The sequence below is a fragment of the Physeter macrocephalus genome, chromosome 20 (genome assembly GCF_002837175.3).
Source record: "Physeter macrocephalus isolate SW-GA chromosome 20, ASM283717v5, whole genome shotgun sequence".
Classification (NCBI taxonomy): Eukaryota; Metazoa; Chordata; class Mammalia; order Artiodactyla; family Physeteridae; genus Physeter; species Physeter macrocephalus.
Window position 1 is genome coordinate 10,861,674 of NC_041233.1, and position 27,230 is coordinate 10,888,903.

Sequence of the window (27,230 nt, forward strand, 5' to 3'; positions counted from 1 at the left end):
TCTGAGTCTGGTTCTGATGTTTGCTCTTTCTCTTCTGATACTGACCAGGGTTCTTAGCCTTCCCCAATCAATAGAAATTGACTAGAGGCCAGACAAGACATTCATGCAAGGCTTTATTGTGGCCCCTGCTGCAGCAGCGGGGGAGTGAGAACAAACGACAGGTTCCCTTGCTTGCTCACTTGCTGAGGCAGGGCGAGCTTGTTCCATATATGGGGTGAGGGTAGGCGTGTGTCCAGGGGTCGGGCCAGAGGGGTGGCTTAGGTGGTCTGCCCACCCCTTGGTGGGGTTGAGTTCAGGGGGCATGTGCAGTTCCCTGCTTTTGCTCCTGACACCCAATTTTTGCTCCAGGCTCTTTAGAAGTGGCAGTTGGGTTTTTCGGTCTTGTGTATCTTTCTATCCATAATTTGCCCCAACTGCACATTCATGCAGTTATTTTTCGTCCCATTTCTTTGTATTTTGTTGCTCGAGGAGAGGTGTGTCCAGGTGTAAGCACTGCAGCACTGCAGCAAAGGGTCCCGGGTCCCAGCCTGTCTTACTTCAAACTGTTTTTTGACTTTTAGTTTGCCTAATTTTTTTCTTCATAGCCGAACATGATGTACTAGGTAAAGGAAACTGCAGTAAATAGGCCTTTAGTGATGGTAAGGTGTGGGAGAAGAGGAAGTATTCTATAGTCCTATGATAAGGTCTCAGTCCATCTTTAGTGAGCCTGTGAGCCTGGACCATGAACCTCACAATCGTTTCACAGACACAGCCCCCAGTCTTAGGTGGGACAGGATGGCTAGAGTGGGCTGGAGTTGGGTATATCCCTTCCCCGAGATAGGTTAGACTCTGGTAAAATAGTTTTTCCTGAGCACAGGCCTTATTAAGAAGAACAAAATGCCCTATATTTTGTTTTGCATGTTTCAGAATGGTTACTTTCCCCCTCCTTCTGAAAGTGCTAGGGGATTTTTCTCCAGTCTTCACTGTGAGAACCTGGTAGACCTAGGGGTAAAACTCACAAAAGTGTGCAGGCCTCTCTGGAGTTTTCAACTCTTAGACTTCTCCACTGAGCCTCTAGCAATTCATCAATTACAGTTCAGATTTTCCTACCCCAGTACTGGTTCCCCTGGAGATTTCTACTAGTCCATTTCTTCCCTAATAGATGTGATTCTGTCTTGCCCACCTATCTGTCTCTTCACAGTTTGCCCTGTGACTTTATTTCTCCGAGGGATCTGAAAAGAGTTGTTGAGTTTTCAGTTTGTTCAACTTTTTACTTGTTGTCAGGATGGAGTGATGACTTCTAAGGTCTGTACATACTGGACCAGAAACCGGAAGTCCTCTGTTTATTTTCACTGTCTATACCGTCTCCAGTATTTGAGGAGATTATTCTTATCTACAAGGAAGAAAAGCCAAGATATAATCAGACATAGCATTTAGTAAAGCTGTGACTATTTAAAGTAATATTTTTCAGACATCTCAGGATTACTGTCATCCTATGAGAGTGAAATTAAGTGACATAGAATTATTTGACAAAAGACATAATTTGGAAACCTAGCTTTTAATTAAAGAATTTTTTTATCCATTTTTAAGAATCTTTTCTAGCTTTTCAAAAAACTCAAAATAGTTTGTATTCTCCACGCTTCTTTAAAGTTAGTTCAGCTTAAACCAATTTGAAAATAGTGTGAACTCTATCTCCCTTGCTCTAAGTAAGACTCTAAGTGACATTTACATTGCCAGGTCTACTTGATTCTCTTTAAGTTCTTAATTGAGCAGCACACACTTGACCATTTCTTTCTCAAGATGCTTTCCTCACTTCACTACTGTGATAGCACATTCTCCAGAATTTTCTCCTAATTCTGGGGCCACCTCCCAGTCTCTTTTGCTGACTTGTCTTTCTCTGCCTGTTTACCCTCTAGATATTGACATTTCTTAGCATTTAGATGTGGGCCCTGTTTTCCCTGTAAACTCTAGTAATTTCACCCACTTCCATGGCTTTAAATCATCTGTGTGCCCACTCTCAACTTTATGTGTCCACCTTGGCCATTTCTTCTGTTTTCCCCTCTGGAAAGTTTTCTGTGACCCAGAAGAACTTGGATCTCAAAGGATAGAAAGAAAACATAATAAAACATTAATGGTGGTGATATTGTGGGTGATTTATATTTCCTTCTCCTTTATTTGACTTTCTAGAAGTTTTCTGTAGAACTCTGAAGTTTACAAAGTATTCTCAAATGTTTAATATCACTTTCATACTCTCAACAACAGATTGTGAGCTTCTAGACGTCAGCTGGTAACTGGATTTCTAAACCAGGATGTCAGTCCTCTACTTCAGGTGTCTTTGGTTTATACCGTGCCATCTCATTTGAAGCAGAATGTTTAAATCTTTATCAGGTTTGACTGTGCTCCGGCTGCCAGGCAGTTATTTAACAGTGTGAGTTTTGATCCTGCAGGTGGATTTGATATGGAAGTAAAAGGTTGGGGTGGAGAAGATGTTCATCTTTATCGAAAATACTTACATGGTGACCTGATTGTGATTCGGACTCCGGTTCCTGGTCTTTTCCACCTCTGGCATGAGAAACGCTGTGCTGATGAGTTGACCCCCGAGCAGTACCGCATGTGCATCCAGTCCAAAGCCATGAACGAGGCCTCTCACTCACACCTGGGAATGCTGGTCTTCAGGGAGGAGATAGAGACGCATCTTCACAAACAGGCATACAGGACAAATAGCGAATCTGTTGGTTAATGTGATCAGTGACACGTTAGTCTGAACCACAAACCAGCACTATTTATTTAGCCTTAATTCCAATTCCAGATGCAGTGCCTCTTTCAGAGAAGACATGCTTATCTTTTGTGTTCTTGCTGACATTACTTTAGCAATTTAACTTAGTGTGAGAAGAAAAAGCAAGTTTTGCAATGCAAAGTCTCTGTTTTATGAGTATACTTCACTATGGAATCATTGACAAATCAAAATCTGGTATTTGTTCTAAGAGTAGCTTTGAGTTAATTTTACCCGGCTTCATGTTCTGATGTGTATCCTGGTTGCGTCTGGGCTGAGGGATGGAATGTGTTGTGCTGAAGGTGGGTCGGGAGCATCCTGTTCCCAAAGAGAGGACGGTGTGTTATGGATGGAGTGTGTGGATAAGGACTTTTCACCTACCGACCAGTGAGTCAACCTGCTTGGTTTTAAATTAAGATCTTTGGGCAGTTGCTTAAAGGATCCTTTTTCACTGAAGCAGAGGATAATTAAATGACACATCTAAAATCCCCAACTAATCAAGAGAAGGCAGAGACAAAAATCCCTCAACTTTGTGTTGTTGCCTAGCCCCCTCAATGTCTGTTTTTAAACAAATGGGTAATAGTAGAAAATACTAAGGTTATAATCTGTGGCTTGATTAAAAATATAATGTGTTACTAATTTAGCATCATGTTCAGGATTAGGAGTCAAAGTTGCAGTAGACTGTTTTGAACAAACAGAAACAAACATGGAAACGTCTTTAACAGAACAGTTAATTATGCTGGAGTATGGGACACAAGGGATGTCTGGGATATCAGTTTACATGAGCCAGGGCCCTATCAAGGCCTTCTTGTGGTGTTTCAGAATAGATGAACATAGCATGGTGTTGTGTGTTTTTTGCTTTGTATTGTCTTATTTAGCATGGATCCATATGTATGTATTATCCTTTTTTTCTAATATGTTAATTAAGCTACATCTGTGTTATTATAATACTTTGAGTTGAGGGGGAGTGTCACTGAAGGAAGAAAAACCAAACAATTTAATGAGGTATACCATAAGATCATACTGATTCGAGAAAAGGGGAGGAGGGGAAGCTTGTCTAAATGGAAATCTGAATTACAGAATATTTTAGAGAAATATATAACTTGCAGATAGAATGATGTTTTAATTGAGGTGTAAATTATATTAAGGAGACAAGATGAATAAGAAATTATATTCAGATATGACTGTACTATGTTATTTATCACACATGGATCTTTTACCGTATGGTCAAGATCCACAAATTGGAGATACGGTGAAAGGCATGCATAGATTTTTGAACCTTTGGCTTTTAAAAGGGACCTATATTGAATTCTTTCTATTTGTATAGAAACCCCTGAAAATTCATAGAAGACAAATCATTACTCTTTTTGCTCAGTAAATCATATCATCTGAAATATTATAAATCCCAAATTTCTTGGTGCTACATGAATTCAATTTTATAATAACTCTTACTAAATATTCTTACAAGTTTTTAGTTGGGATAGCATTTAGGCTTAGTTTTTTAAGATGTGTAAAATGTTCTCTGCAAAATTGTTCAGGCCATTGTCTCCTTTTATATGCAGTTATTTATTGTGAAGATCAGTGAATTAAGGTATTTAAAGTGAGAGAACCTAATTATTTGCAAAAGTGAGTTGTAGCTGGTTTTTTGACAGAATCAAATGATTTTTTTTCTCCTTTTTTTTAAAAAAAAAGCTTTTCATTTAAAGATGGAAGCTAAGCAATGGAAACATTACTCTGTTTTTGACAGTAAAAGGTACCAATAAAATATTTTATTACCGAAAGTTAAATGAAAATGTGATAAGTTAATTTCTTTCTGTTGTAAAATATCATAAATACAGAAAAGTGTATGACATGTAAATGTGTACTTTAATAAAGCCAATGCTAGTGCACCAGCTATTCAGATTAGGATATAGAACATTACCAGTGAAAGGCCTCTGTGTGCCCTTTCTCGATCACATACCCTCACTCTCTCCATAATAGTCACTATCCTGATTTTTGTGATAGTTTTTCACTCATTTTTCTTCACAGTTTTCCCAACTATGTATGTATCTCTACCCAATGACTATTTTGCCTGTTTTGAATTTGTATGCATATTATTTCATTATACTCTAACTTTCACTATTTTGTTTTTGAGGTTCACTCATGTTAATCTCAAAATTAATTCATTTTCATTACTGACTAGTATTCCACTGAATGAAAATACTGTAGTATTATTCTACTGTTTATAGATATTTGGATCATTCATAGTTTTTTTTGTTTACTTATTTGCTTTTGCTATCACAAGCAGTGTTATGAATACTGCTGTGCGTGTCTCTGAGGAGTGTGCGAGAATTTCTCTAGGAGTAATGATGCTAAGTCATCGGTTGTGTGTACGTTCAACTTACTTTCCAAAGTGGACCACCTCCAGCACTGTAAGAGATTCACTTTGCATCCTTGGCAGTACTTAATTTTGTCAGGCTTATTAATTCTTGCTAATCTAGTGGGCTTTAGGCATGAATTGTAATTATAATTTTCATTTCCAGTCTTTCTGTCCATTATTATAAGTTCATAGGAATTCTTCACATATTCTGGGTACCAGTTCTTGTTGGTTAAATGTTTGCAAGTAACTTCTCCCAGGATGTGGCTTGTCTTTTCCCATTCTTGATGGTACTTTCTGATGAATAAAAATTAACTTTAATGTGTTCAATTAATCTTTTTCCTTTATGTTTTCTTTTTATTACTGATTTATGACCTCATAATAGAGAAGGGTATCTTAAAGCTATTGTTCTGTATTATCTTCTGAATACCTCATACATAGCTTTGCTTTTTCCCAGTCATAAAAGTGGAAGAGGTTTTGTGTATTATGTGACATAAGGATTGCATTTCACTTTTTTCCAGCGTTGCCTTACTATGAAGTCCATATTTTACCCACAGATCTGCAAAGCCACGCTTATCCATCAGATGTCATACACACACAGGTCTGCTCCTGGGCTCTCATCTGTTCAGCAGATTAGGCTGTCTGTCACCACGTCATCACATCACAGTCTAATATTACTATAACATTATAGGAGTTGATATTTCTGAGAATCCGCTCACCTTGTTCTTAAAGATTGTCATGGCTGTTTGCAGCCTTTGTACTTTCATATAAGTTTTAGAATAAGCTTGTTAAGTTTAATGAAAACTTGTGAATTTTTATTAGAATCTCATTGAATCTATAAGGTCACTTTGAGGAAAATGTACATCTTTATCGTACAGAGCCCTCTGATCCTTGAACATGACATTATCTATTTTGGTCTCTATTGTTTTTCAATTAAGTTTTATACTTTTTCACACAGTGGATTTTCATGTATTATTTTTTTAGATTTTTTTTTCCTAGGTAGTTTGCATTTTTTATGCCATTGTAACTATCTTTTATTTATTTTTATTGTCTATTGCTGGTATTTAGAAATCAGACTGATTTTTGTGTGTTAATTTTTGTGTTCAGTAGCCTTGCTGAGCACAATTAATTCTAATAAAGTATTTCTAGTTTCTTTCGCATTTTTCTGTTACCTATGAGTAGTAGAAGTTTTGTTTCTTATCAATTTTTATATCTTTTTCTTGTCCTACTGTGCTTGTTAGGATTTGTTGTGCAGTGTTGACTGGAGTGATAGTAGAGGACTTCCTGCCCATATTTCTTATTTCAAGGGAGACATTCTCAGTGTTTCATCAGTAAGTATGGTATTTGCTATAGGTGTTTTTATAAATACCCTTTATTAAGTTAATAAAGTTACCTTCTATATTACTTGGCAAGTTTTTATCATGCTTGAGAGCATTTATCAAATATTTTTACTATATCTTTTGAGATATGATTTTTTCCCATCTTTAATATGTTAAATTGATGAATTAGGTTAATTGTCTGAAGTACGCTTGCATTCCTGGGGTCAATGCCAATCTGTCATGATGTGTTATATTATCCTTATACATTGCTGGATTCGGTTTGCATGCATACACAAACACATTTATTTACATATTTGTATATATTTGTGTGTGTATGGGTGTGTATATTATGTATGTACTTTTTTCAGGTGTTTTTCATCTGTGTTCATGAGTAAGATTGCCTGTATATATTATACTTCCTTTCTCACCCTTGGGCTTTTCTATTAAGGTTTTACTAGCTTATAAAATAAGTTACAGGTGTTCCTTTGTACTCTGTTTCTAGAAAAGTTTTGTAAGACTGTAATTATTTCTTCCTTGAATATTTGACAAAACTTCCTGAAAGCCACCTGGGCCTGAACTTTTCTATATAGTAAGATCTCTGATCACTGGTTCAGTTTATTTAATGATTGTGGAACTGTTCAGATTTTCTGTTTCTTCTAGAGTCCGTTTCAATTGAGTTGTTTTACGTAAAGTGCTGTTTTCTAGGAATTTATCCTGATAAATTTGAAATTTTAGATGAAATGTACAAAGTTGTTTGCCATTTCCTCTTGTTGTTATCTGTGTAATATGTATGCGATCTATAGTGATAGCTTCTTTCTCATTCCTGATACTGTTTATTTGTGCTTTTCTTTTTTCTTGAATAGTCTTGCCAGGTGTGGGCAAATTTTTCTCAGTCCTTCCAAATAACTGACCGCCTGCCAGCCACATACGAGAGACCCGGTTGCTTCATTCACATCCTCCCCAGCACAGTATTTTCAGTGTTTTTAATTCAGACTCTTTAATTTCTGTTGAGTGTGTACAGTTATCTCCTTTTGAGTTTAGTGTAGTTTATCATCAGGGAAATGATGTTGAGTATCTTTTCATATGCTTATTGGCCATTTGGATATCTTGTTTGTGAAATGCCTATTCCATTTTTTTGCCCTTTTTCTTTAATTGGCTTTTTTTTTAATTGATGTGTAGGAGTTACTTATATATTCTGGATATGAGTCTTTTGTCAGATTTATATATTGCAAATATCTTCTCCCAAGCAGGGGACTGTTCTTCATTCTCCTAATGTTATCTGTTAATAAGCAAAAGTTCTTAGTTTTAATAAAGTCCAGTTGATCGGTTTTCTTTCTTTTATGGCTAGTGGTTTTGGTGTCCAGTTTTAAAAACCTTTGCCTACTCCAAAGTAAAGAAGAAACATTCATGTTTTCTTTTAAATGCTTTATTGTATTGCCTTTCATATTTAGATCTATGATTCATATGGAAATAATTTTTATATAGTATGCAGTAGGAGTCAAGATTCATCCTTTAGCATTTCTTTTAGTGAAGGTCTGATAGCAAACTCCATTTTAGTGTATAAATATCTCATTTAAGAAATGTTTTTTGAAGTGTTGAGAATTCTAGATTGAGAAATCTTTTAGCACTGTCAACTTTAATAATACAATCAGTTATTTTACCAGGAAAAGCGAGTTTATTCGGGAATAGTCAGAGGAATTGCAATTCTGGGTATGTGAACTACGGTGGACCATAGGCAAATCAGAGAGCAAGGAAAGGAAACTTGCTTTTCTAAGGTAAAAGGGGGAATTGGGAGGGACTGTATTAACCCAAGGGTCCACTGGAGGAAGCTGGGAGTTCAAAGTATGGAGGCTTCTCATTGGTGGGCTTCTGTAGTCTCTGACTGGCTGGCCTGTGCTCAGGAGAGAGAAGTTTTCTTCTTCCTGGTTGGTGGTAAAGCGGGCAACACCTTTCTGTGATGGAGATGTTTGCTCTCTCTCTTCCTGTTTGGAGTAATTGGTGATGTGTAGCTAGGTGTGAGGACTCCCCCTCCAAACCTGTCCCAACTCTAACTCTAGCTGAGTTTTCTTTAATTCCACAGCACATTGATGTTATTATTCCACTGTCTTCTGCCTTCAGTTATTTCTGTTGTGAAGTAAGCTATCAGCTTAACAGTTGATATGCCTTTGAAGGTAATCAACCTTCTTTTTCTCCAGCTGTCTTTAAAATCTCTTCTTTATCTCAGTTCTGTATCACCATGATATGTCTGTGTGCAGATTTTCTTTTTGTTTTTTGTTTTTTATCCTGCTTGAGAATCTTTGGGCTTCTTGGATTGTCTTTTTTCAATTCTGGAAGATTCTCAGCTATTACATTTTCATTGTCTCTGCCTTCTCTCTTTCTTTCCTTCTGTAACTCTGATAACATATGTTAAACCTGTATCATATTTTCCAATCTTTGTCTCTCTGTGTTACATTCTGGTAATTTATACAGAATTTTGTCCAAATGGATTTGGAAAAGAACCAAATAGAGCATCTAGAAATGAAAATGAATTTTGAAAATCCAATAGGTGGGTTTAACAGAATATTAGACACAGCTAAGGAGAGACTTTTAAAACTAGAATATAGGTTAGAATGTTTGCTTCTGCTGAGTAACTTAGGGACAGTACCAGTTCAGGGCCATGTTAAACTAAATTCTCAGCTTAAAGTTTTTTTGACCAGTGTGATTTGTGCTGCAAAACTTTGTAAAACTCACTGACTTGTGGTTATAAATTATCAGGGGCATATTTTCCCCATCTCCATTCAGTGCCGAGGTTCAACAGGCAATCTTCTTTAACCCCCTTGGTGGGGTTGGAGTAGGAGTGCTTTATTTCAAGTTCACTGTTACACTGAGGGGTGGCTTTTTGGGATGTCAGCTTTATGGGCTAGGGTCTCCTATTTGACCCTTCTTCTTGAGCAAGCTCTGGACTTCCTTCTCTGTCCCCCTTGTGGATTGAAAAATGAAGCTCTGGGTTTCTGCCTTCACTTGGATGTTAAAGTTTTGCATAAGTTTATTAGTCAATTTCAGTAGGCAAGCACTTAGTCTTTTATGCTGCCAGAAATGAACAGGTGCTTACCTTAAACTTTCTTATATTCTTGACAACATTGTTCCCTTAACATTGTTGCTGAAGATCCATACCTGAGAGTCCTGGGTATGCTGAGATAGAAGCGTGTGGGGTTTGGGCAGCAGCCCTTCACCTTCCTCCTAGTATTATGAATGCCTTTTTGAGAATAAAGATAGAAATTATGTTGGCATGATCTAAGGTTACCAGCCTATAGGTGGATAGTAAGTTTTTCATTTAGAAAGTAGTTTTGAATCTCAACTTCGCGTGAATTTCTTCTCCTGTTTTTTTTTTTAACATTTTTAATTGTTTTTTTAAAATTTTTTTATTTTTGGCTGCATTGGGTCTTCGTTGCTGTGCACGGGCTTTCTCTCTAGCTGCGGTGAGCAGGGGCTACTCTTCGTTGCGGTGCGCAGGCTTCTCATTGCGGTGGCTTCTCTTGTTGTGGAGCACAGGCTCTAGGCATGCGGGCTTCAGTAGCTGTGGCACGGAGGCTCAGTAGTTGTGGCTCGCGGGCTCTAGAGCTCAGGCTCAATAGTTGTGGCATACGGGCTTAGTTGCTCTGCGGCATGTGGGATCTTCCCGGACCAGGCCTTGAACCCATGTCCCCTGCATTGGCAGGCAGATTCTCAACCACTGTGCCGCCAGGGAAGCCCTCTTCTCATATATGTTTATATGTTGGTAATATTTGACACTTAAGTGATTCTTTGGTAATGTTAGAATATATTTGTATTGACCAGGACTTGAGTTGTTCCTTTGAGAAGGGCACTTAATAATCCTTTGCTTCACTTTTCCCAGAAGATTCCTTTCTCTGTGGGAGAAGTGGCATTCAGTTCCAGCAGGGGTGCCACTGCTGGTACACAGCTAATACTGACCGCTTCTAATGCAGCAGGCATTGCACTTTCTGCCATATAACATTACAACAACCCATGAGATCAAAAGTATTGTAATTCCATTTTAATCATGAGAAAATGGAGGCTTAAAACGGCAGACAACTTGTCCAAGGGTACCCAGCTGGGAACTGGAAACTAGGACTCAAATCCAAAGAGTTTAGCTCTCGATTCCTTGCTCTTCCACTTACCCTGTCTTGCCTCCCTGAGGAACATGACACATGTTTTACAAATGTGTAGGTGTGATAGGTGTATAAAAATCTTAGTTTTGTCACAGAAGTCTCTGTGGCCTTAGTAGAGAGTCTTAGCTTATCTTCCTGTCACATCTGATGCTGTTAACAGGTTTGTCCCTGAAACGTGTGTGTAAAGTGAAAGGTGGTAACCCTCGGTCATCCCATGGAGTTAGGAGCTGCACACTGCGCTGGTCGCTGGCCACACAGCTACACGCCAAGAGGCTTCTACACAGAAAGAGCTGAGGCTCTAGTGCCTGAGACGGACGCCAACAGTGTGATGTGGATGGTGGGGCAAGGCCAGGGAGCACGAGCGCCACTCGCCAGGAAGATGTAAGGAGGCTCAGAGACCGTGTGTGAGAGAACGGGTGGCAAGTGTACTGGAGAAGGTGCCCGTGCACAGCGTGTGAGTCTGGTGCCCGAGCAGCAGCGTGCCCCTGGGAGAGGTGGGCAGGAGCCAAGTCCTGCAGAGCCCTGCCCACCAGGAGAGCTTCTCCCACTTCCTGGGCTCCCCGCTCCCATGTTTCCCATTCAGCAGGTCTGCGCAGCGGCCCTGAGAACATCTCAGACAAGTTCCCAGTGTTGCTGCTGCCAGGCTGGGACCTACACCTTGAGAAGCACTGCCTGGAGGGACCACCGATGGGTGAAGGGCAGGGCCGTGCCGAGCCAAGCCAGCTCGCCTCCTGCTCCCAGCTCCGCATCCAAGATGCAGACCAAATGATGTGCTGCTCCTTCTTCAGCTGAGGTAGGTAGAAACTTCCAAAAATAACTTTACCAAGAGAGTAGGGATGCCCTTAAATGGAAGGACCTAAGAAGTGTTGTCACTTACCAAAGGTCACTGAGGCATCCTCACAGGGGTCCTCGTTTGCTCCACAAACACCTGAGCACCTACTGTGTGCTGTTACTCCGCAAGGCACGTGGAGCATCAGCAGGTGATGAGGCCCCGCAGGCCTCGCCTTCTGTCCACTAGCTATTTAAACGTACGTAAGGTTAGAAGTTCTGTTCTTCGGTCGCACTGGCCACATTTCAGGGCTCAGTCCCTCTGTGTATCTAGCAGCACTATACTGGGTGATGCAGTACAGAATACCCCCTCAGCACAGAAAGTGTTCTGCTGGGCACTGCTGCTCGAACGGGCTGAGTTGGCCCTGAAGAAGCAGAGTCAGGTCTGGCGAGCTGTCACGGCAGACCTCATCCAGCCTGGGCACTGGTGACAGCGAGGCAGTGGAGACAGGCCAGAGCAGAGCAGTGTCTGAGTTCTTTTCCTTCAGTGCCACGAGCTCTTGTGTGCCCCTCAACAAATCCCTTTTATTTAGTGCTCCTGAGCGTGACCCATTGAAACAGAAGGAGAACCGCACAGCAGAAAGACGTCGGCAGGCACTCCCCAATGTCCCCAGCCCCTGGAGAGACCCACAGCACCCGTGGACACTGAAGGTTCTCGTTAGTCCTGCAGTAAAGGAACCCTGACAGTCGTTTAAGGTAGGCTTCCTGAACTGACATGACCATGTAATTCAAGCTGCTAGTGATATCTATCCTTCTGGATCTTTCTTTGAGGAAAGCAGCATAGGACATGCCTCTTGTACAGCTTGCTTTTGTTTTGCAATGTTTATTTGAAAAGCCCTTTGTCAGAATGTGAGGTGAGAGCTGCTTGCTCCATCTCTGAAAGGCCCGTGGTGGCCCTGGCATCCCCATGCCTCCTGCCAACACAGAGCCACACACAGAGAACAGGCACACGAGGGGAGCAACGTGTTCTTTTATTGATGCAAGTACGTCCAGTCACACCAACAGTCACACCAACAGCTGACATCCTTTATTATTATAAAGTACAGCTTTACACGCAGAGTTCATCTCAAAATACCAAAACATTATAGGGTATGTATCAAATTGGGAAAATAGCAAATGTAGCACTGTGTCAGGTCGGTACTAGAACTGATGACCAAGTGAAGCGCACACTGATGTGAAAGCTCCTTAACACGTGGACAGAAAAGGTTCTAACATTGTATTCCAAATATATATTCTCAAGTTTTAAACCTTTATCTCAGATACATAAACAAAGCAATATGTACTGTCAATATACAATATGTACTATCTAGAACGTCTGAAAAGTGCAAAAACACTGTGACAATACAGTGTAAATATCCTTGCTCCACCCTGGGCTGAGGGCGGCATCAGCAGCAGATCATGGAGCCACCTCCCCCTGAGGCCTCGCCTTCACATCTCCAGGCTGTCCTAGGAGTTTTGGGATTAGCAACTAACTGTCCTTACCCAGGCCTGCCAGCTGGAGGCTCCGGCGGAAGCCAGCCATGTGGAGAGAAACAGGGTGAGTAGTTCCAAATCTGCTTGGATGGAATGACTGACAGCCCCGCCATGAGGGAGGGAGAGTCAGCATGGATTGCCCATTTCTGGCCTTGGAGGGAGCAGGGCTGTCACTGTCCCATGGCTGGGAAGTCAGAAAATGGAGAGTACTCCTCGAGTTCGGGTGTGGAAAATACCTCCAAATGTTGGGCAGCTTTATGTGAGTGGGTTCCAGCAGGTACTGGCCTGGCTAACCTTCCATGTTAGGGAAGCCCAGTCCCCCACCCAGAGGGAAGGAGGATACTGATTGGTAAGTTGCTTCTTTTGACTTTGTACTTGAGTTTCAAGATGGCTTTATACGTCCCCATCCTTAATTGTACTTTGTATTCACTTCATTACAGCTAAGTGTGTCAAAGTTACAGCCTGGAAAATGGACAATTCCATGACTCCCTCCTTTACGTTATTTTAGATTTTCTCTTTTCCTAAAATGTAGGTGAAGAACAATTTGCCAGACATCTTCCAACACAAAATATGCTGCCAGGTGTCCCCCGGCCCTCCCCCCAACCCCCATAAATCCCTGATAAAGGAAAATGAAAATGTAAACTTTGGAAAGCCCGTATTCAAGGTTCACTTCTGGAAGTATGCAAATGAGACCTCCGGGCCACCCGAGCCCTTCTTGCCAGAACCTCGTGGGCCTGCGCTTTGAGGGCAGAGCTTCCCCGGCGCCTCCAGCGGCACTGGCTGCAGGCGAGAACGGGCCCACCAGTACCCTCTAAGGCACTCACCCCGACATCAGAGACACTGGCTGGAAAGGAGGCAGGGCTCACGTTGGTTTTGGTTGGGTTTTTTAAAATATTTTTTTGTAAGATGTTTGTTAATAATCAAAAGTAGAAAATAAAAATCTACATTTCATTAGAATAAGATGTTATCATGGATGCCATCTCCCATGATACTCTTTCCCCACCCCTCCCCAAAGCAGGGCCCTGCCCTGTCATAAACAAAAAGCTTTAAGTGCCAAAGGTTGATGCATGAAATAATTTTTTTTTTCATAAAAGTTGTTATGTACAAAATGGACCCCAACCAGTGAGGCCTCATCTCAACCCATTATCACTCAAGATTAAAACTCAGTACATAGGTGTTAGCTTAATCCAGCATCTGCAGGCTGCATCCGTGCCTTCAGGCTCTGTTAAGGAGAGTGGTCCTAAAGGTGAGCAGGGAACGAGGAAGTGGTCAGGCGGCCGGCAGGCCCTTCCCCTGAGCAAGCAGAGGGCAGGCCTGTGCTACTAGGGGAAGGCCCAGCTGCCTAGAACCGCCCACTGAGGGAGGGGGTCAGGGACGTTCAAACCCCAAGTCCTCAGCCTGCACCGGGGATGTCTTCCTCTCCCTGGTCCACAGAGAGGTGCCCTCGGCCGCCTTTCAAAAGGGCAGACCCATCATGCCTCCCCCCACCCCATCCTTTCCCTTCCTTGTAGACTCTGGTATGGGGCTGGTCTTGGGGGCTCACCGGACTGCTGCTGGAGTTCTCCTACCTGAGGGTCTTCCAGCTGTCCTTTTCCATGTGGTTCTCAGGACCTTCACTTTCGAAGGAGGCGATGAAGAGAGCTGAGAGACAAGAAGCCCCGCAGAAGCCATGTCCACACCCGGGCAGTTGGCCTCCCACCCCCGTTACGCCTTCTCAAACTCCCCCTCCCAGGTGGAGCGAGGCCCAGGAACGAACTCCTAAACCAAGGGGGCAGTGACTTCGGGCCTGGTCTGGTCCACAGGCCTCTACTGCGTGGGGTTCCTGGCAACCTGCCTGGGGACTCTGAGACGTTTCCTGGTTCTGCAGTGCTGGCCCGATCACGTACTGGCTCTCTCAAGTGGCCTCGGGAGCCTGATCTTTTCTTATCCTTAACCTTCACCTGCCATCCACCCACGGCCCACCCTCACGCACTCACCCCTGCGAGCTGAGCTTCCCCAGCGTAGCATGGGAGTAACAACCCTGGGAGGGCACCCTGCACGAATCAGGGTGACCTCTACAGTGTGCAGAGGTGGACCTCACCTTCCTCGCTGTAGATGGGAGCCGTCAGCAGGTAACTCTGAATCTTCTTGTCCTTCTCGAAGGGACACTCTACCTGTGCCCATGTCATGAACTCATGGATCTGTCTGGAGATGTCCCAAAATTTCTGAAGGGGCAGAAGACCAACTGGATGTTCATTTGTCAGCTTAAGCTTGAAAACCCTGGTTAGGGCAGGGGACACAGGCTCTGGCTTCGGTCGGCTGATCGTTTCCCTGGTCCCAGAGAGATTGGACAGTAGCCCTACAAAGCTGACTTCATAGCCGTGGAAGCACTTTGTACAACAACAGAGCCAGCCGGTGTCTCCAAGGCCATTCAGTCCTGCCCTCCCCCTGAGCCATCAGGCTGCAGCCAGGTCTGTGCTTCTGCTGTGCAGGAACCCCAAGAAGCCCCTCATCTGTGACTCCAGGCTGAGGCACCAACAACCGGAACACCCCATGATCTCACTCTGGAGCCCTGTGGTTCCTAGCGCTGTAGCCAGATCATCCACCCAGAACTGGGGCCACCCTCACACCTTGAGGTCACAGGGCACCCATGACCCACCCTGGAGCCTTCAGTCCTAAAAGGCCCTTCTGCCACAGGGCCACGGCCTGGCAGCTCTGATGGCACAGACAGATTCTGCCTGTCCTAGAGCAAGGTCAGGAAGTCTGCCCTACCCTGTGCTGGGACAGCCTGGCCCCCTCCCCTCAGACCACAAGGGGGCTGAGCTGACCTTGAAGTTAATGTGTCCATTGGGCAGGTGGTTGGTGTGGATTTTGTGCAGGAAGTAGATGTCCTTAACGAAGAGGTTGAACACAGGGATGACGATCTTCTCCCGGCTGCTGTTGGCCATCTGGGATCTCTGTGTGGCCCCCTGCAGGGCTGTGCGGTAGTTGCAGAAGTTGCTGGATGGGTCCATGTGGTGCTGTGGGCAGACGGGAGGATGTGGTGGGCACTGCTCCCCCTGCACCCCTCAGAGCTGCTCAGGAGGCCCCTTTACAGGAAACAGCTCTGGGTGGCCCTGTACCATCACCAGAAGAGGCCTCCTCTCCAGGAGTGAGCACAAGGGAAGGAAGCCCAGAGGCACGTGTCTGAGCACTGGGCTGGGGCTTTCTGGGTTTGGGTCCAGGCGTCACGGGGAAAGCTGTAGAGAAACCTTGAAGCTCACACACACCTCTTCCCTGCCCTGCTAAGTCTGGGTCTCACCTCCTTCCTTTCAAAACCTTCCTTTGCCCTTGTGCTTTCGCGGACACCTCCCAAACCTGACCAGCTCCACACGACACAAACTTGCAAAAACTGGATTCTCTGATCAAATACATCTGGTCAAGGCTGTAGACTCGCCTGTCAGCCCCTGGGCCCCCCCAGACGGTCCGGGACATGGAACTCGAACAAGGAAAAGGCCAGTCTCTGCTTGGTCGGCACTGCCCAACCTGGGGCTGTCGGCCTGCTTTTGCCGAAAAACTCCTTGCTGATCTTTCCCCTGAGCTCTGCTTTAGGCGATGCCGGTTCTGACTCAAGTCCCAAGGGCCGAGGAGAGCATGGGCTACCTGCCTTCTGGGGGCGCCGCGGCCAGGTCAGCGGACACGCCCAACATCAGACGGCACTCGGGGCAGCAGGCCCTCAGCAAGGGGCCAGAGCCTGCTGGGACGCCCAGCCCTCCTCAGGCTGACTCGGGACAAGACAGGGTGCCTACCTCTAAGACATCGAACTTGGCCGTCTTGACTTTGGACCAGGTTTTCTTCAGCCTCGCCACAGGACTGAGGTTCATGCCAGCTGCAGGGGGCGACAGCTAGGGTCAGGGCGGGGGGAGGTGGGCCACACCGTGCTGGAGGGGGAGCCCCTGGGGCCCGCACACTCACAGATGATGGCCATCATGGAGTTGAAGTTCCCGATGTTGAAGCACTCTCGGGCCACGTCGATGAAGAACTCCAGCATGCGAGTCCGATGCTTCTTCTTCACCACCTGGAGGGCGGCCAGACTGCTCAGCACGGGCCCCACCGGGGGTCATCCCCTCCCGCACCAGCCCCCGAAGGGCAGTGCCCTGGGCCCAGGGAGGGGCCTCCCCAGCAACCAGCCCCCGAAGGGCAGTGCCCTGGGCCCAGGGAGGGGCCTCCCCAGCAGGGAGCTGCCCTGGGCCCTCAGAGCTGTCAGGCTGGGGGTGGAGGGATTCTCACAGGCTGCAGAGGCAGGAAATGCAGCCGTGGCATTTTCGATGCTGGGCAGAGGGGCGGGAGGGCAGGCTGAGAGGACCAAGGGAGACCCAGATGAGCTGGCAGGCCATGCTGGGCACAGGATGCCTCCCCGGATGGGTCACTGTTGTAATTTAAGGCATCACTGTGGGGGTCATCCCCTCCCGCACCAGCCCCCGAAGGGCAGTGCCCTGGGCCCAGGGAGGGGCCTCCCCAGCAGGGAGCTGCCCTGGGCCCTCAGAGCTGTCAGGCTGGGGGTGGAGGGATTCTCACAGGCTGCAGAGGCAGGAAATGCAGCCGTGGCATTTTCGATGCTGGGCAGAGGGGCGGGAGGGCAGGCTGAGAGGACCAAGGGAGACCCAGATGAGCTGGCAGGCCATGCTGGGCACAGGATGCCTCCCCGGATGGGTCACTGTTGTAATTTAAGGCATCACTGTTGGGGGTTGGCGCTTCCAAGGCCCTGGCAATAAAAGCTTCCTGTCTCCACTTGCAAAGTTCCGTCCCCTCCGGGGTACAGGGGTCAGAGCCCCAGGCGGCACGGTGGGGTCGGGAGGAGACCGGGCCGGCCCTTCTGCTGTGTGTGCTGCGCGGCACTTACCCGGCACACCTCGGTGGCCACCAGCATGCTGAGGCAGTTGAACCAGTTGTCATAGGCCTCCAGGCTATAGGTCTTAATCAGGTCCCCTCGGCACTGTGGGGACACAGCAGGTCACAGGGAGCCCGAGGACCCTGCCCGTGGCTGCCGCCCCAGCCCCACCCTCAGAACCCTCAGAAGGAGCTGTGGCCAGAGGAGGAGGGGCAGCGGCTGTTGGACTGGCCCCCTGGGCCCGCCCGGGTCTCCCAGGATGCCCCCACCCGGCCCTCCAGGGCTCCCCGGCAGCATGCAGCACCCTGCGTGGCCGTCCACCGAGCCCTGGGGCAGGCGCTGGGAGGCCAGAACCAGGTGCGTCAGGTTGTGAGGCCCGACACTCCGGAGGCGCTCAGGCATCAGGGCAAGGCCCCTGCACCCTCCCCAGCCACCCTGGAGCACGCCGCAGCCCCTCACCCTATGCTTGTCCCGAGAGTCCATGTGGCTGACGATCTGCATCAGGTCCTCAGGGTGGATGCTGTTGACCCTCTCCTGGGTGGAACAGGGAGACAGCCCAGGAGGAGTGACAAGCCTGCCACCCTCAGGCAGGCCCCACATGCAGCGTGGAGGGCGTGTCGAGACCAGCAGTCACGACCTCCCTGCAGGCGTGCCCCTCAGCCACGGCCCCTCCTCGATCAGAGCACCCAGACAGTGGGCAGGCCCCCCAGGTGTACCCCAGGGTCTGGAAGGCCCTCCCCTGGGAGGCGAGAGCCTCAGCAGCGGCTGCTATGTGCAGGGCACCTGCCCAGCCCAGGCACAGGCAGGATGAGGGGACGGGGCAGGGAGAGCCATCCCCCTTGAAACCCTTCACCTCTTCCTGAGCTGCTCTTCTATCCTGAGGCCACCGCAGTCCCCATCGCCCCAGCCCCTCCCGTTAACATGGGGCTGCCGTGATCCTGGGAACCCAGGTACCAAGAAACCCTCTGCTCAGGTGGACACACAGCCGCCAGAGGCAGCACTTGGGGCTGCCAAGCGGGCTTCCCCTGACACCCCGGTTTGGCCGGCAGGGGAAGGCCCTGTGGTGGTGCCATGTTGGGAAGGTGCCGATGTGAGCGTTAGTGAACACGCCCCAGCCCCGTCCTGGGAAGGGCGCACTGCAGCACTGACCAGCTCGATGTGAGTCAGCTGCTGGGCCAACACCAGGGGGTCACAGCACACGCCCAGGATGTCCTTCTGCGCGGCTGGCGGCTTGGCCTTGAGGATGGGCCCTTTGTCCATAGCCGGTGAGCGGAGCTTCTCACGCAGCTCCTGAAGCTGGCTCCGGGCAGCCAGGGACAGCAGCAAGCTCTGCGTCATTTGGGTGATGGCCTTCTTCACAGTGCCATTCTCCTGGGAGGGGCAGGGGCGGAGAAGGTGCTGGCCTGGGCTGGCAGCAAGACAAGCACCGCGCCGGAGGAACCCACCTCGTCTCCAGGGACGTGTCTAACTTTGAGCCCATGTCCCCTACCCAGACCTGCCATGAGCACTTGGGCCTCTGACAGCAGAGGGGCACAGCGTGGGCTCCGCCGAGGGCTGCAGGGGAGGGTGACTCCACAGCCGTCCTGAGAAGGGAGCTGAAGGCCAGGGCTAGGCTTCTGGGTCTGAAAAGCATGGCTTTCCAGGTGGCAGCCGGCTGAGGTACTTCTCGTGGCCTTTCCACCGTAGGAGGGGCCCACGGTAGGGACGAGGGACTCCGGAATGGCTTCCTCCAGGGCTAGGAGCCTTCTTTCCCTGGGTGGGAGCAGCCCTGGCCCTGCCCCACTCTTCCTGGGCTTTGAGCCCTCAGGAAGGCGGAAGGTGCTGAGCACACGGAGCCCAGGCTCCCGCAATGGGGGCTGGTGGCAGGACCAACCTCTCTGGAGGGCCTGTCCCAACGCTGCAGACCAAGCAGGAGCTGGGAGCCGGGAAAGGCGGACAAGGCCTCTCGCTAGGCCCCCACTCCACCCACCCAGAGAGCGGGAGAAGGTGGGGCCTGGGATCACCCCACTCGGGCCGCAGGGTCTCCCGCATGCGCAGGATGTCGAGGGTGAGTCTGGCCGGTTGCTGGCCAGCTGAGCGGCCCTCACGGGGCTGAGGGGCAAATGGAGGCACCCAACAGTCCTCTTCGGAGAGTGACTGCAAAGGGGACCACATACAGAGCTGTCCCTGAAGACCCACCCCTCCCTCAGACAAGGAACTCTGCCAGGGTCCGAGGAGGACCTCACCTCGTCACACTGTGTGACCCGGTGGGTGATGGCTTTCAGTTCGGCCATGGCCTTCTCGTCCTGGAAGTCGTAGGGGAAGGCCTCTGTCCACTCCTTCAGTAGCTGCACGATCTTGGCTGAGAAGGACTTCAGCCTGGCCTGGGGGGTGGGGGTCGGGGAAAGCAAGGTCTGACCCTCCAGAGTGGGCAACAAGATGACAAGCGGTACAAGCACCCCCAGTTCTGCAACACCCTCCCACCCATTCCCCCACAGGACGTGTGTCCTCTGCCCCGACGCTGGGGTGAGGGCTGCTGGGTAGGGACATCCTCCACCCTGTCCACCTGCGGTTTTGTCATTCCTCCTTTGCTTCACATTCCCCTTAAGCCAGCTCTCTTTTTCAGTTAAATTCATTTTCAAAGAACCTGTCCTATCGCTACCGTGACACAGAAAATTAGTTTCATTTGCTGTAATTAGAAGTTACCCATAAAAAAGGACACGATGAAAACCATGCAAAATCATTAACGTTAAGCAAGAGACCCTAGCCACCTTCTCTCAGTAAAAAGCAGGTTGGCAAGCGCTGGGAAGGGCCGCAGACACACCAGGCATCCTCTCCCCAGTTACCACTGGCCCAAGTCCACACGCACGTGCAGCCCAAGGAGGTGGTGCGGGATGCCCGGCAGTGCTCTCCCGGCCAGTCCTCTAGGCCCGCGCTGGCTCACGCACACTAAACCATTCCTATTCCTGCCTTGGCTCCTGCCTGGCCCTGACCAGATTCCCGTGCCTGCCTGGCCGCCCTGGACCGTTCCGGCCCTGTCTGCCCTCAGGGCCGAGCTCCTTCACGACCCAACTCCCCACACCTACACCTACCTGCCCCCCTCCACCCACCTCTGCTCCACTGCCTCCACCCAGCTGACACTCCCCCCAGGTGCCCGCTGCACCCTGCACTCAGCAGGAACTACAGCCCTGCCTTCCCTTCTCAGAGGCCCCGCCCTGCCTGTCATAAGAGACGAAGGCGGGAGGGCTCACCCCAGGCTCCTCTCAGGCTTCTACTGTCCCCCTGCTGACCCTCAGCCTAGAATTTCGTCTCCCACTCACCCTGTTCTGGCTTTTCCCCACCCACACCTTCAGGAGCCTTTCCTGATCCCCGGGCTGCAATGGGTGCCTGTCTCTGTCCCTGCCCAGCACACCCGGGGACACGCCCCTCTGGAGAGGAGACTGAAGAGGGCACAGATGTCACAGACCTTTGCTACAAACCTCCAGAGGCAGGAGGCCCAGCCTGGTAGAGGGGAAGGTCATCAGGCACAGGCCCTGCCAGCGCCTTGACAGTACGCCCACCACCCCTGCCTCCGCACCAGACCCCGGGCCTGCCCCAGGGCCTCAGGGATGAGCTGTGGTTTCTTACCCATCTTGAGTGCCCAAAGCCTGACTCAATCAGAAGACATGGCAGTGAAAAACAGCCCTATTTGAGTCTCTGAAAACTCTAGCCTGAGGGTGCTGCCCGCCACCCCCGTTGGAGGGAGCAGTGACCCAGGCTGGCACTGAGCAGGAGAGCCGGCAGGGCTGTCTGCTGTGGCCCTTCCCCGGGAGGGGGTGTGACCACCCGCCAGCGGCAGTTCCAACCAGCGCCCTGGGAGGTGGGCGCCCCTGCAGACCCCCGGGAGGCCTGCTCCAGGGACGTCAGGAGGCCAGACAAGCGGACCTCCCCCCAGCAGGGCGGGGCCCGGGCCGGCTCAGCCAGGCCCCGTCCTGAGCAGCATTCTCTCCCAAGCGTGAGCGGAGGCGGTGGGGGTGGGGGGACGGGACGGACGGACGACGGAGTGGGGACGGGCAGCAGCCCGGGGCTCGCCTTTACCTTATCCGATCCGGCCTCCAACTGCTGCCTCTGCTCCAGGCAGATCTGCCCCACGCGGCCCAGCAGGTCGTGAGGGGGGATGAAGACCCGGGAGCTCAAGAGAAACGTGAAGATGTACGTCCTCTGAAGGAAAGACACAGAGGGTGAAGAGCGAGTCAGGCCGGCGTGGCCCCCAGGTATAGCCGCGGCCTGCTCCTCCACCTGGTCCCCGCCTCCCGGGCCCAGCATCACCTTCTGTGTGGTTTACCTCACCTCGAATGCCCGTCCTCCTCTCTCGCTGCTCCCAAATCCCGCCCACCGTGCAAGGCACAGATCAAACCCCACTTCACAGCAGCTCTCAGAGGCGTCCCTGACAGGCTCGATTCCAGTGGTCTTACTCGGCTGGGATGCTCCCTTACCCCACGCCGGGAGCTAAAGCCGGACCTGGATGTTGGCGGTATCACCGGGCCTGTGTGGGCCTGTGGCCCGGCCCACAGTGCTCCCCGGGCCACGTGCCCAGCCTGCTCTGTGCCAGATCCTCACTGCTCAGTGGGGCGGGGCCTGGCTGGGGGGCGGTGGGGGCCTCCTTGGCCCCAGGACCCCACACCGGGAGCTGCTGCAAGCCGCTGTGTGGTCACTAGCCAGCTGTGGGCCCCATCCCCACCTGCCACACCAGGGCCCCCCAGTCCCAAGGCTGCATGTCCTTGTCACCTGGTCGCGGTGCAGACTGAGGGCTGCACCTGGTCCGGGCTGAAAGGCGGCAGGGAGCAGAGCCCAGGGCTCTTGGAAGCTTTTGGCAGACGTGGGATTTGCCAGGCCCCTGCCTGCAGACAGGGCGGACTTGGGGGTGGGGAGGCTGCTTGGGGTCTCCTGGGGACTCGACTCAGACAGCGATCTACTCCCACAGGGCTGCTGCAGGCGAGGGTCCCGGGACCCTCGGCCTCCACTGCAGGCCCAAAGGAGCAGGTCTTCTGTGCTCCAGCCTAACACAGCCTCCCGGATCGGGACTCGGCCCTCAGGCCCTCCCTGCCCCGATACAGCCCTCAGAGGCCGCTGGGGAGGCTCTCTCTGGAGCGGCAGGGTGTCCCTGGGCTGTGCAGCACGGGTGCTCCAGGGGGCCAGCCTGTCAGTGGTGGGACCTTCAGGGGCCCCTCCTAAGCAGAAGGCTCAGAGCATGAAGGAAGCCCGCAGCAGTCACACCTCGGAGCTCTCGGCCGGGGCAGAGGAGAGCCCAAGGCAGGAGCTGCGCGGCTCCGGGGAGGAGCAGGGAGACAGACGGAGCGCCGTGTCCCCAGCCGCCCACGTCTGCAGGGCACGGGCCGGGGGGGAAAGGCGGGGAGCCCAGGTGCTCGGCAGCCGGGCTGATGCCCAGCTGGACCCCCGGGGGGTCGACCTCCGCCGCCCCTTGGCTCTCTCCTGGGAAGCAGGCTGTGACCCCAGGGCACAGTACTCTGGAGACAACACTGGGTGAGCTGGCTGAGGCTCCCCGGGGACAGGCCTGAAGGAGAGGAGGCCCCTCCCCCCACCACACAAGGCCACTGTCGCACAGACCAGCACTGGGGTTGGAAGTCCCAGCCCCTGGGGGCCGTGGCCCTGCTCCAGGCGTCTTCAGGGCCCGGAGTCCTCTCTCCCCGCTCTGCCGCCTGGCCCTCGGCTGCCACATCGGCACCACCAGCCCCAGCCAGGCCCTGAGAGGATTTCCGGGGTGGACGGAAGGACAGACAGAGGAGTGGACAGAGCCCCAGGAGGGAGGGAGGAGGCCTGATGTGTCGGGGGTGGCCAGGAGCCCCGGAAACCCAGCTGGAGGGCAGAGGGGGCAATTCCTCCCCACCCTCCCTCGCAGCCCCGTCTGTCGCCCAGAAGCCATGCGCAGGGCCCTGCCCTCAGGAGGGAGGGGGCACCCAGAGGGGCAGCTTGGCTCTCGAAAGGGAGCAGGTAACAACCCCACTGCCACCATGAGACGTCATCTACTGGAGGCGGAAGGGAAGCCACACGTGACAAGGGAACCCTTTCTCGCTCTTCCGAGAACACACCAATGTCACCTTGAGGTGAAGAGGGAGGATTCGGGTTGGCAAAGGCCCGTCCTGCCCGCACACGCATGTGCCCAGGAGGGCGCGGAGGGGCCGACCCTCTTCATTCTGAGCCACTGCGGTTCATGCACAAAACAAACTTCCCAGCTCAGAGACGGGACACTGATGGGTGGACCCTCCCCAGGACCCTGACACTGGCCTTGCCCCTTAGGCCCCTCTTGCTCTTCCAGGGCCATCTCCTACCTGCCTGGGGACAGCAGGGAAGTCGCTGCTGGTTCCCCTCTCCTAGGCTGGGTGCCAGGGGTGGGAGTGAGCAGGAAAGCACAGGAGGTAGGGCCGGGGCTCCCTGCTGCCCTGCGCCTCCCCTGCTGCTCCGTCCAGCTCTCACTCACGGGGGACCTCCCGCTCCATCCCAGCAGCAGCCTCCCCGGGAGCCCAGGTCCATCCCACCAGTCACCGGGCACTCACATCGGGGTAATAGTCCACTGTGGGGACCAAGCGCTCCATCAAGGCCTCCAGGGACCCGGAGATGAGACGTCCATCTTGGAAGACGAGGTCCCCGGTGCTGCCGGCCCCACCTCCTCGCTCCCCCATGCCGGGCTGCACCTGTCCACTACAGCTGGGCCCGAGGATGCTGGAGAAGACCACGGACGTCTGGGGCATAGTTTCCTGGGAGAAAAGAATGAGGCCGTGAGGCATCAAAGGCACCTCCGCCAGGCCCTCCTCCCAGGCCGCCTGCAGCCTGCGTGCAGGTGCAGAGCCTAAGCCCGGGGTCATTAGATGTCAGCACAGGCGGGCGGGCAGGCTCCTCAGTGGCCCCAAAGCCGCTGATCAATGTGTCTGATAAATGTTTCTTCAGCACCTGCTCTGTGCATACCAGGCCTCATTCCAGGCATCTGGACACAGAAGGCCCTGCCTCCTGGGGTTCCATCCCAGTGGGAAAAGAGAAACTATGGAGAAAAACAGCACCAGGAGGAGAACACTGAGTGTGCGGGGGGTGATCAAGGCGGCCTCGGGGAGGGGGCCCTGAGACAGACGGATGGTGTTAGCTGTGCAGCTTCCTGGGATAAAAGAGGGAGGTTCTAGGCAAAAAGGACAGCAGGTGCCAAGGTCCTGAGACCAGTGTAGGGGAGTGGTCTGGCCAGACCATACACACCTGGGGGCCCAGGGTGCAGCATGTGAGACAGGAGGCATCGGGGCTCCGGACAAAGGAGTGACCTGACTCAGGGTGAAGGGCACCGTGGCCGCCATGTGGAGACCCAGCAAGGGAGAGATCTAAAAACCAATCAGTGGGTTTTGCCATGACAAAACCCTGGGACACATTGCTCAGGTCAGGTGATGGCAGAGGAGGAGGGGAGCAGGGTCAACTCTGGACGCCGTGGAGAATGGTCTTCCGCCTAAGCGACTGACCAGCACGGGGAAGGGCTTTGAGGGTGGGGTTTGGGGAAAGACCTGGAACTTGCTTTTGGACACGTGGATTTGAAATGCCTATTAGACGCAGATGCTGGGCAGCAGTCTGGGGGCTCAGTGTGATGGGGGCTGAGGGTCCCCACCTCGCACTGCAGCCGGGCTTTGCGGCAGGCTCTCACGAGGCCCGGGAGAGTCTGCAGCCCTCTGGGCCTCAGTTTCCTCACTGCCCGGGGCAGCTGGCCGCATCTGGAGGGGGCTCTGTGGCATCAGCATGACGCACACCTGCCAGCCCAAGGCCTCGGAAGCTAGTGCCGTGGGCGCACTCCCCGTCCTCCTGGCCAGGGGTGGCCTGCCCCGCCTGCTGGGCTAGTCCCACCTTTGGAGGGCAGGGAGGCTAAAGTCCAGGGGGAGGAGTTGGCCCTTCCTGCCTTGGCGGGGACCGTGGCCAGGTGTCACCCTCTCTGGTCACTGGCAGGCAGGCGCCGCTGTCCCACCCCTAGCTCCCCAGGCCGCCGTGCTGGCCTCCCTCTCCGGGCCGGGGCTGCTCCCCACGCCTCAGGGTGCAGAAAGAGGCCCCAGCGCTGAGCTTGCCATTGGTGACGCCTCCAACCAGCGCTGGCCTGCTCTCTTGCCCGGACCAGGGTTGGCCTCTGAGCCCTTCTGGCCTCAGTCTCCCCGCTAGGCAGAGCAAACAGCAGCCATGAGTATTTTACTGCCATGAGGGGCCCCTCCAAGGGCTTTACAAGGAGAGCCAACTCCCACCCCAGCACATCAGCTGAGCCTCACACCAGGGCAAAAGGGGCCTGGCCCAAACGACGCTGGCTTCTCTGCCAAATGCCTGGAGGTCGCCTTTGGATTCTCAGAAAATCCTCTGCAAGGAGAGCAAGTGCTCAAGGGAAGTCCCCGGGGACAGGCCTGGACTGCAATGTCTGTGGCCCCCAGGCTCCGTGCTGCCCTCGTGTCAGGTTGGGTTCAGACTCACAGAACACTCCCCTCAACCCACGTTAGAATACACAGTCTCAGGCCCCATGTGTCAGAACCCTGGGGTGGGTCCTCTTTGCCGCTCAAGTCAAAGAACCACTGACTTGAGCAAACCCTTCACTTTTCACATAGTGAAACAGACTCAGCAAGAAGGAACACAACCGAGGAAATCCTAGGATTTCCAAGTCCAGCCCGGGTGTCACCACCCCTAGGAAGCCCCCCTGGGTTAATCGTTAGACTGCTGACCCACGAGGCCAGGAAGTGGCCGATCACCTGCCTTCACGTCTTCCTGTCTGGCTGGAACCCGCCCCATGGGCATGCTCAGTAGCCTTTTGTGGGAGGAAATAAGGAAGGTGGGCTCCCTGGGCGCCTCAGCACTGGCAGCTGCTCTGCTGTGCCGTCACTGGGACCCGAGGGGACCCGACCCCCAGCACTTCGGCTGAGGGCCATGCGCTGCGGGGTGACTTTCCTGAGATCACACAGTTCTTGGGTTCAAAAGGTGACCTGAGAGTGGTAACCTTGGCCAGTTGGACATCCTGACCCCAAGCTTCTTGGTCATCAGAAACGGCATTTTCGGAGCCTCTGGCCTCTCCCCCCGTGGAGAGAGCAGGCTGCTCTGGTCGGAAGGTGCTACGGGGGGAGCACACTGACACCCCACTAACTCACAGAGCCCCTACCAGATCCTCCACAGGGCAAGGCCGCCTGCAGGGACACCTGCCCCAGGGCTAAGCCAGTGGGGAGCCAGCCTGGGGACTCAGCCCGCAGCTCTGCAGCCCCCCGTGGGGGGACAGGTGAGCCTAGCAGGAAGCCAGGGGGCCGAGCTCTACACCGGGCACCAGCCCACAGCTCCCTAGGGAGCCTCAGACGGCACTCACTGTCCCCCTCGACAGGGGAGGGGCGTGCGCTCAGGGTGCAGTCACCTACCCCGGGGGTGGGGCCCCAGTCCACGTGTCCTGCACAGCCAGTGGGCGGCATGTCCCTCATCACGCTGCTCCTCCCCCGGGGCTCCCCACCCGTGGGGGGTCTCGGTCCTCCAGAGACTGCGTCCC

At 51.8% G+C, this 27,230-nt stretch overlaps 2 protein-coding genes across 11 annotated transcripts in view; one reads left to right on the top strand and one right to left on the bottom strand.

Moving 5' to 3' along the window:
• CSGALNACT2 (chondroitin sulfate N-acetylgalactosaminyltransferase 2) overlaps positions 1–14,968 on the top strand; it is a 64,939-nt gene extending 49,971 nt beyond the window's left edge. For 5 of the 10 annotated variants that reach the window (XM_024115702.3, XM_024115701.3, XM_007117939.4 and 2 more), the window contains exon 8: positions 2,427–6,011. In XM_024115702.3, the coding sequence (XP_023971470.1) occupies positions 2,427–2,719 (293 nt within the window). In that variant the 3' untranslated portion in view covers positions 2,720–6,011. Of the gene's footprint in view, positions 1–2,426; positions 6,012–10,735; positions 11,369–11,936; positions 12,100–12,713; positions 12,793–12,889; positions 12,941–14,484 lie in introns of those variants that run through there. The other 5 variants (XR_008616076.1, XR_008616079.1, XR_008616077.1 and 2 more) reach the window with 4 other exon arrangements.
• RASGEF1A (RasGEF domain family member 1A) overlaps positions 13,778–27,230 on the bottom strand; it is a 38,078-nt gene continuing 24,625 nt past the window's right edge. Inside the window, exons 2-13 of the mRNA XM_024115754.1 lie at positions 24,259–24,459; positions 21,782–21,904; positions 19,951–20,088; positions 18,875–19,096; positions 18,185–18,259; positions 17,738–17,830; positions 16,810–16,912; positions 16,644–16,723; positions 15,684–15,875; positions 14,957–15,080; positions 14,445–14,517; positions 13,778–14,116 (exon numbers count right to left, since the gene is read on the bottom strand). Of these exons, the coding sequence (XP_023971522.1) occupies positions 14,092–14,116; positions 14,445–14,517; positions 14,957–15,080; positions 15,684–15,875; positions 16,644–16,723; positions 16,810–16,912; positions 17,738–17,830; positions 18,185–18,259; positions 18,875–19,096; positions 19,951–20,088; positions 21,782–21,904; positions 24,259–24,459 (1,449 nt within the window). The 3' untranslated portion in view covers positions 13,778–14,091. The remainder of the gene's footprint in view (positions 14,117–14,444; positions 14,518–14,956; positions 15,081–15,683; positions 15,876–16,643; positions 16,724–16,809; positions 16,913–17,737; positions 17,831–18,184; positions 18,260–18,874; positions 19,097–19,950; positions 20,089–21,781; positions 21,905–24,258; positions 24,460–27,230) is intronic.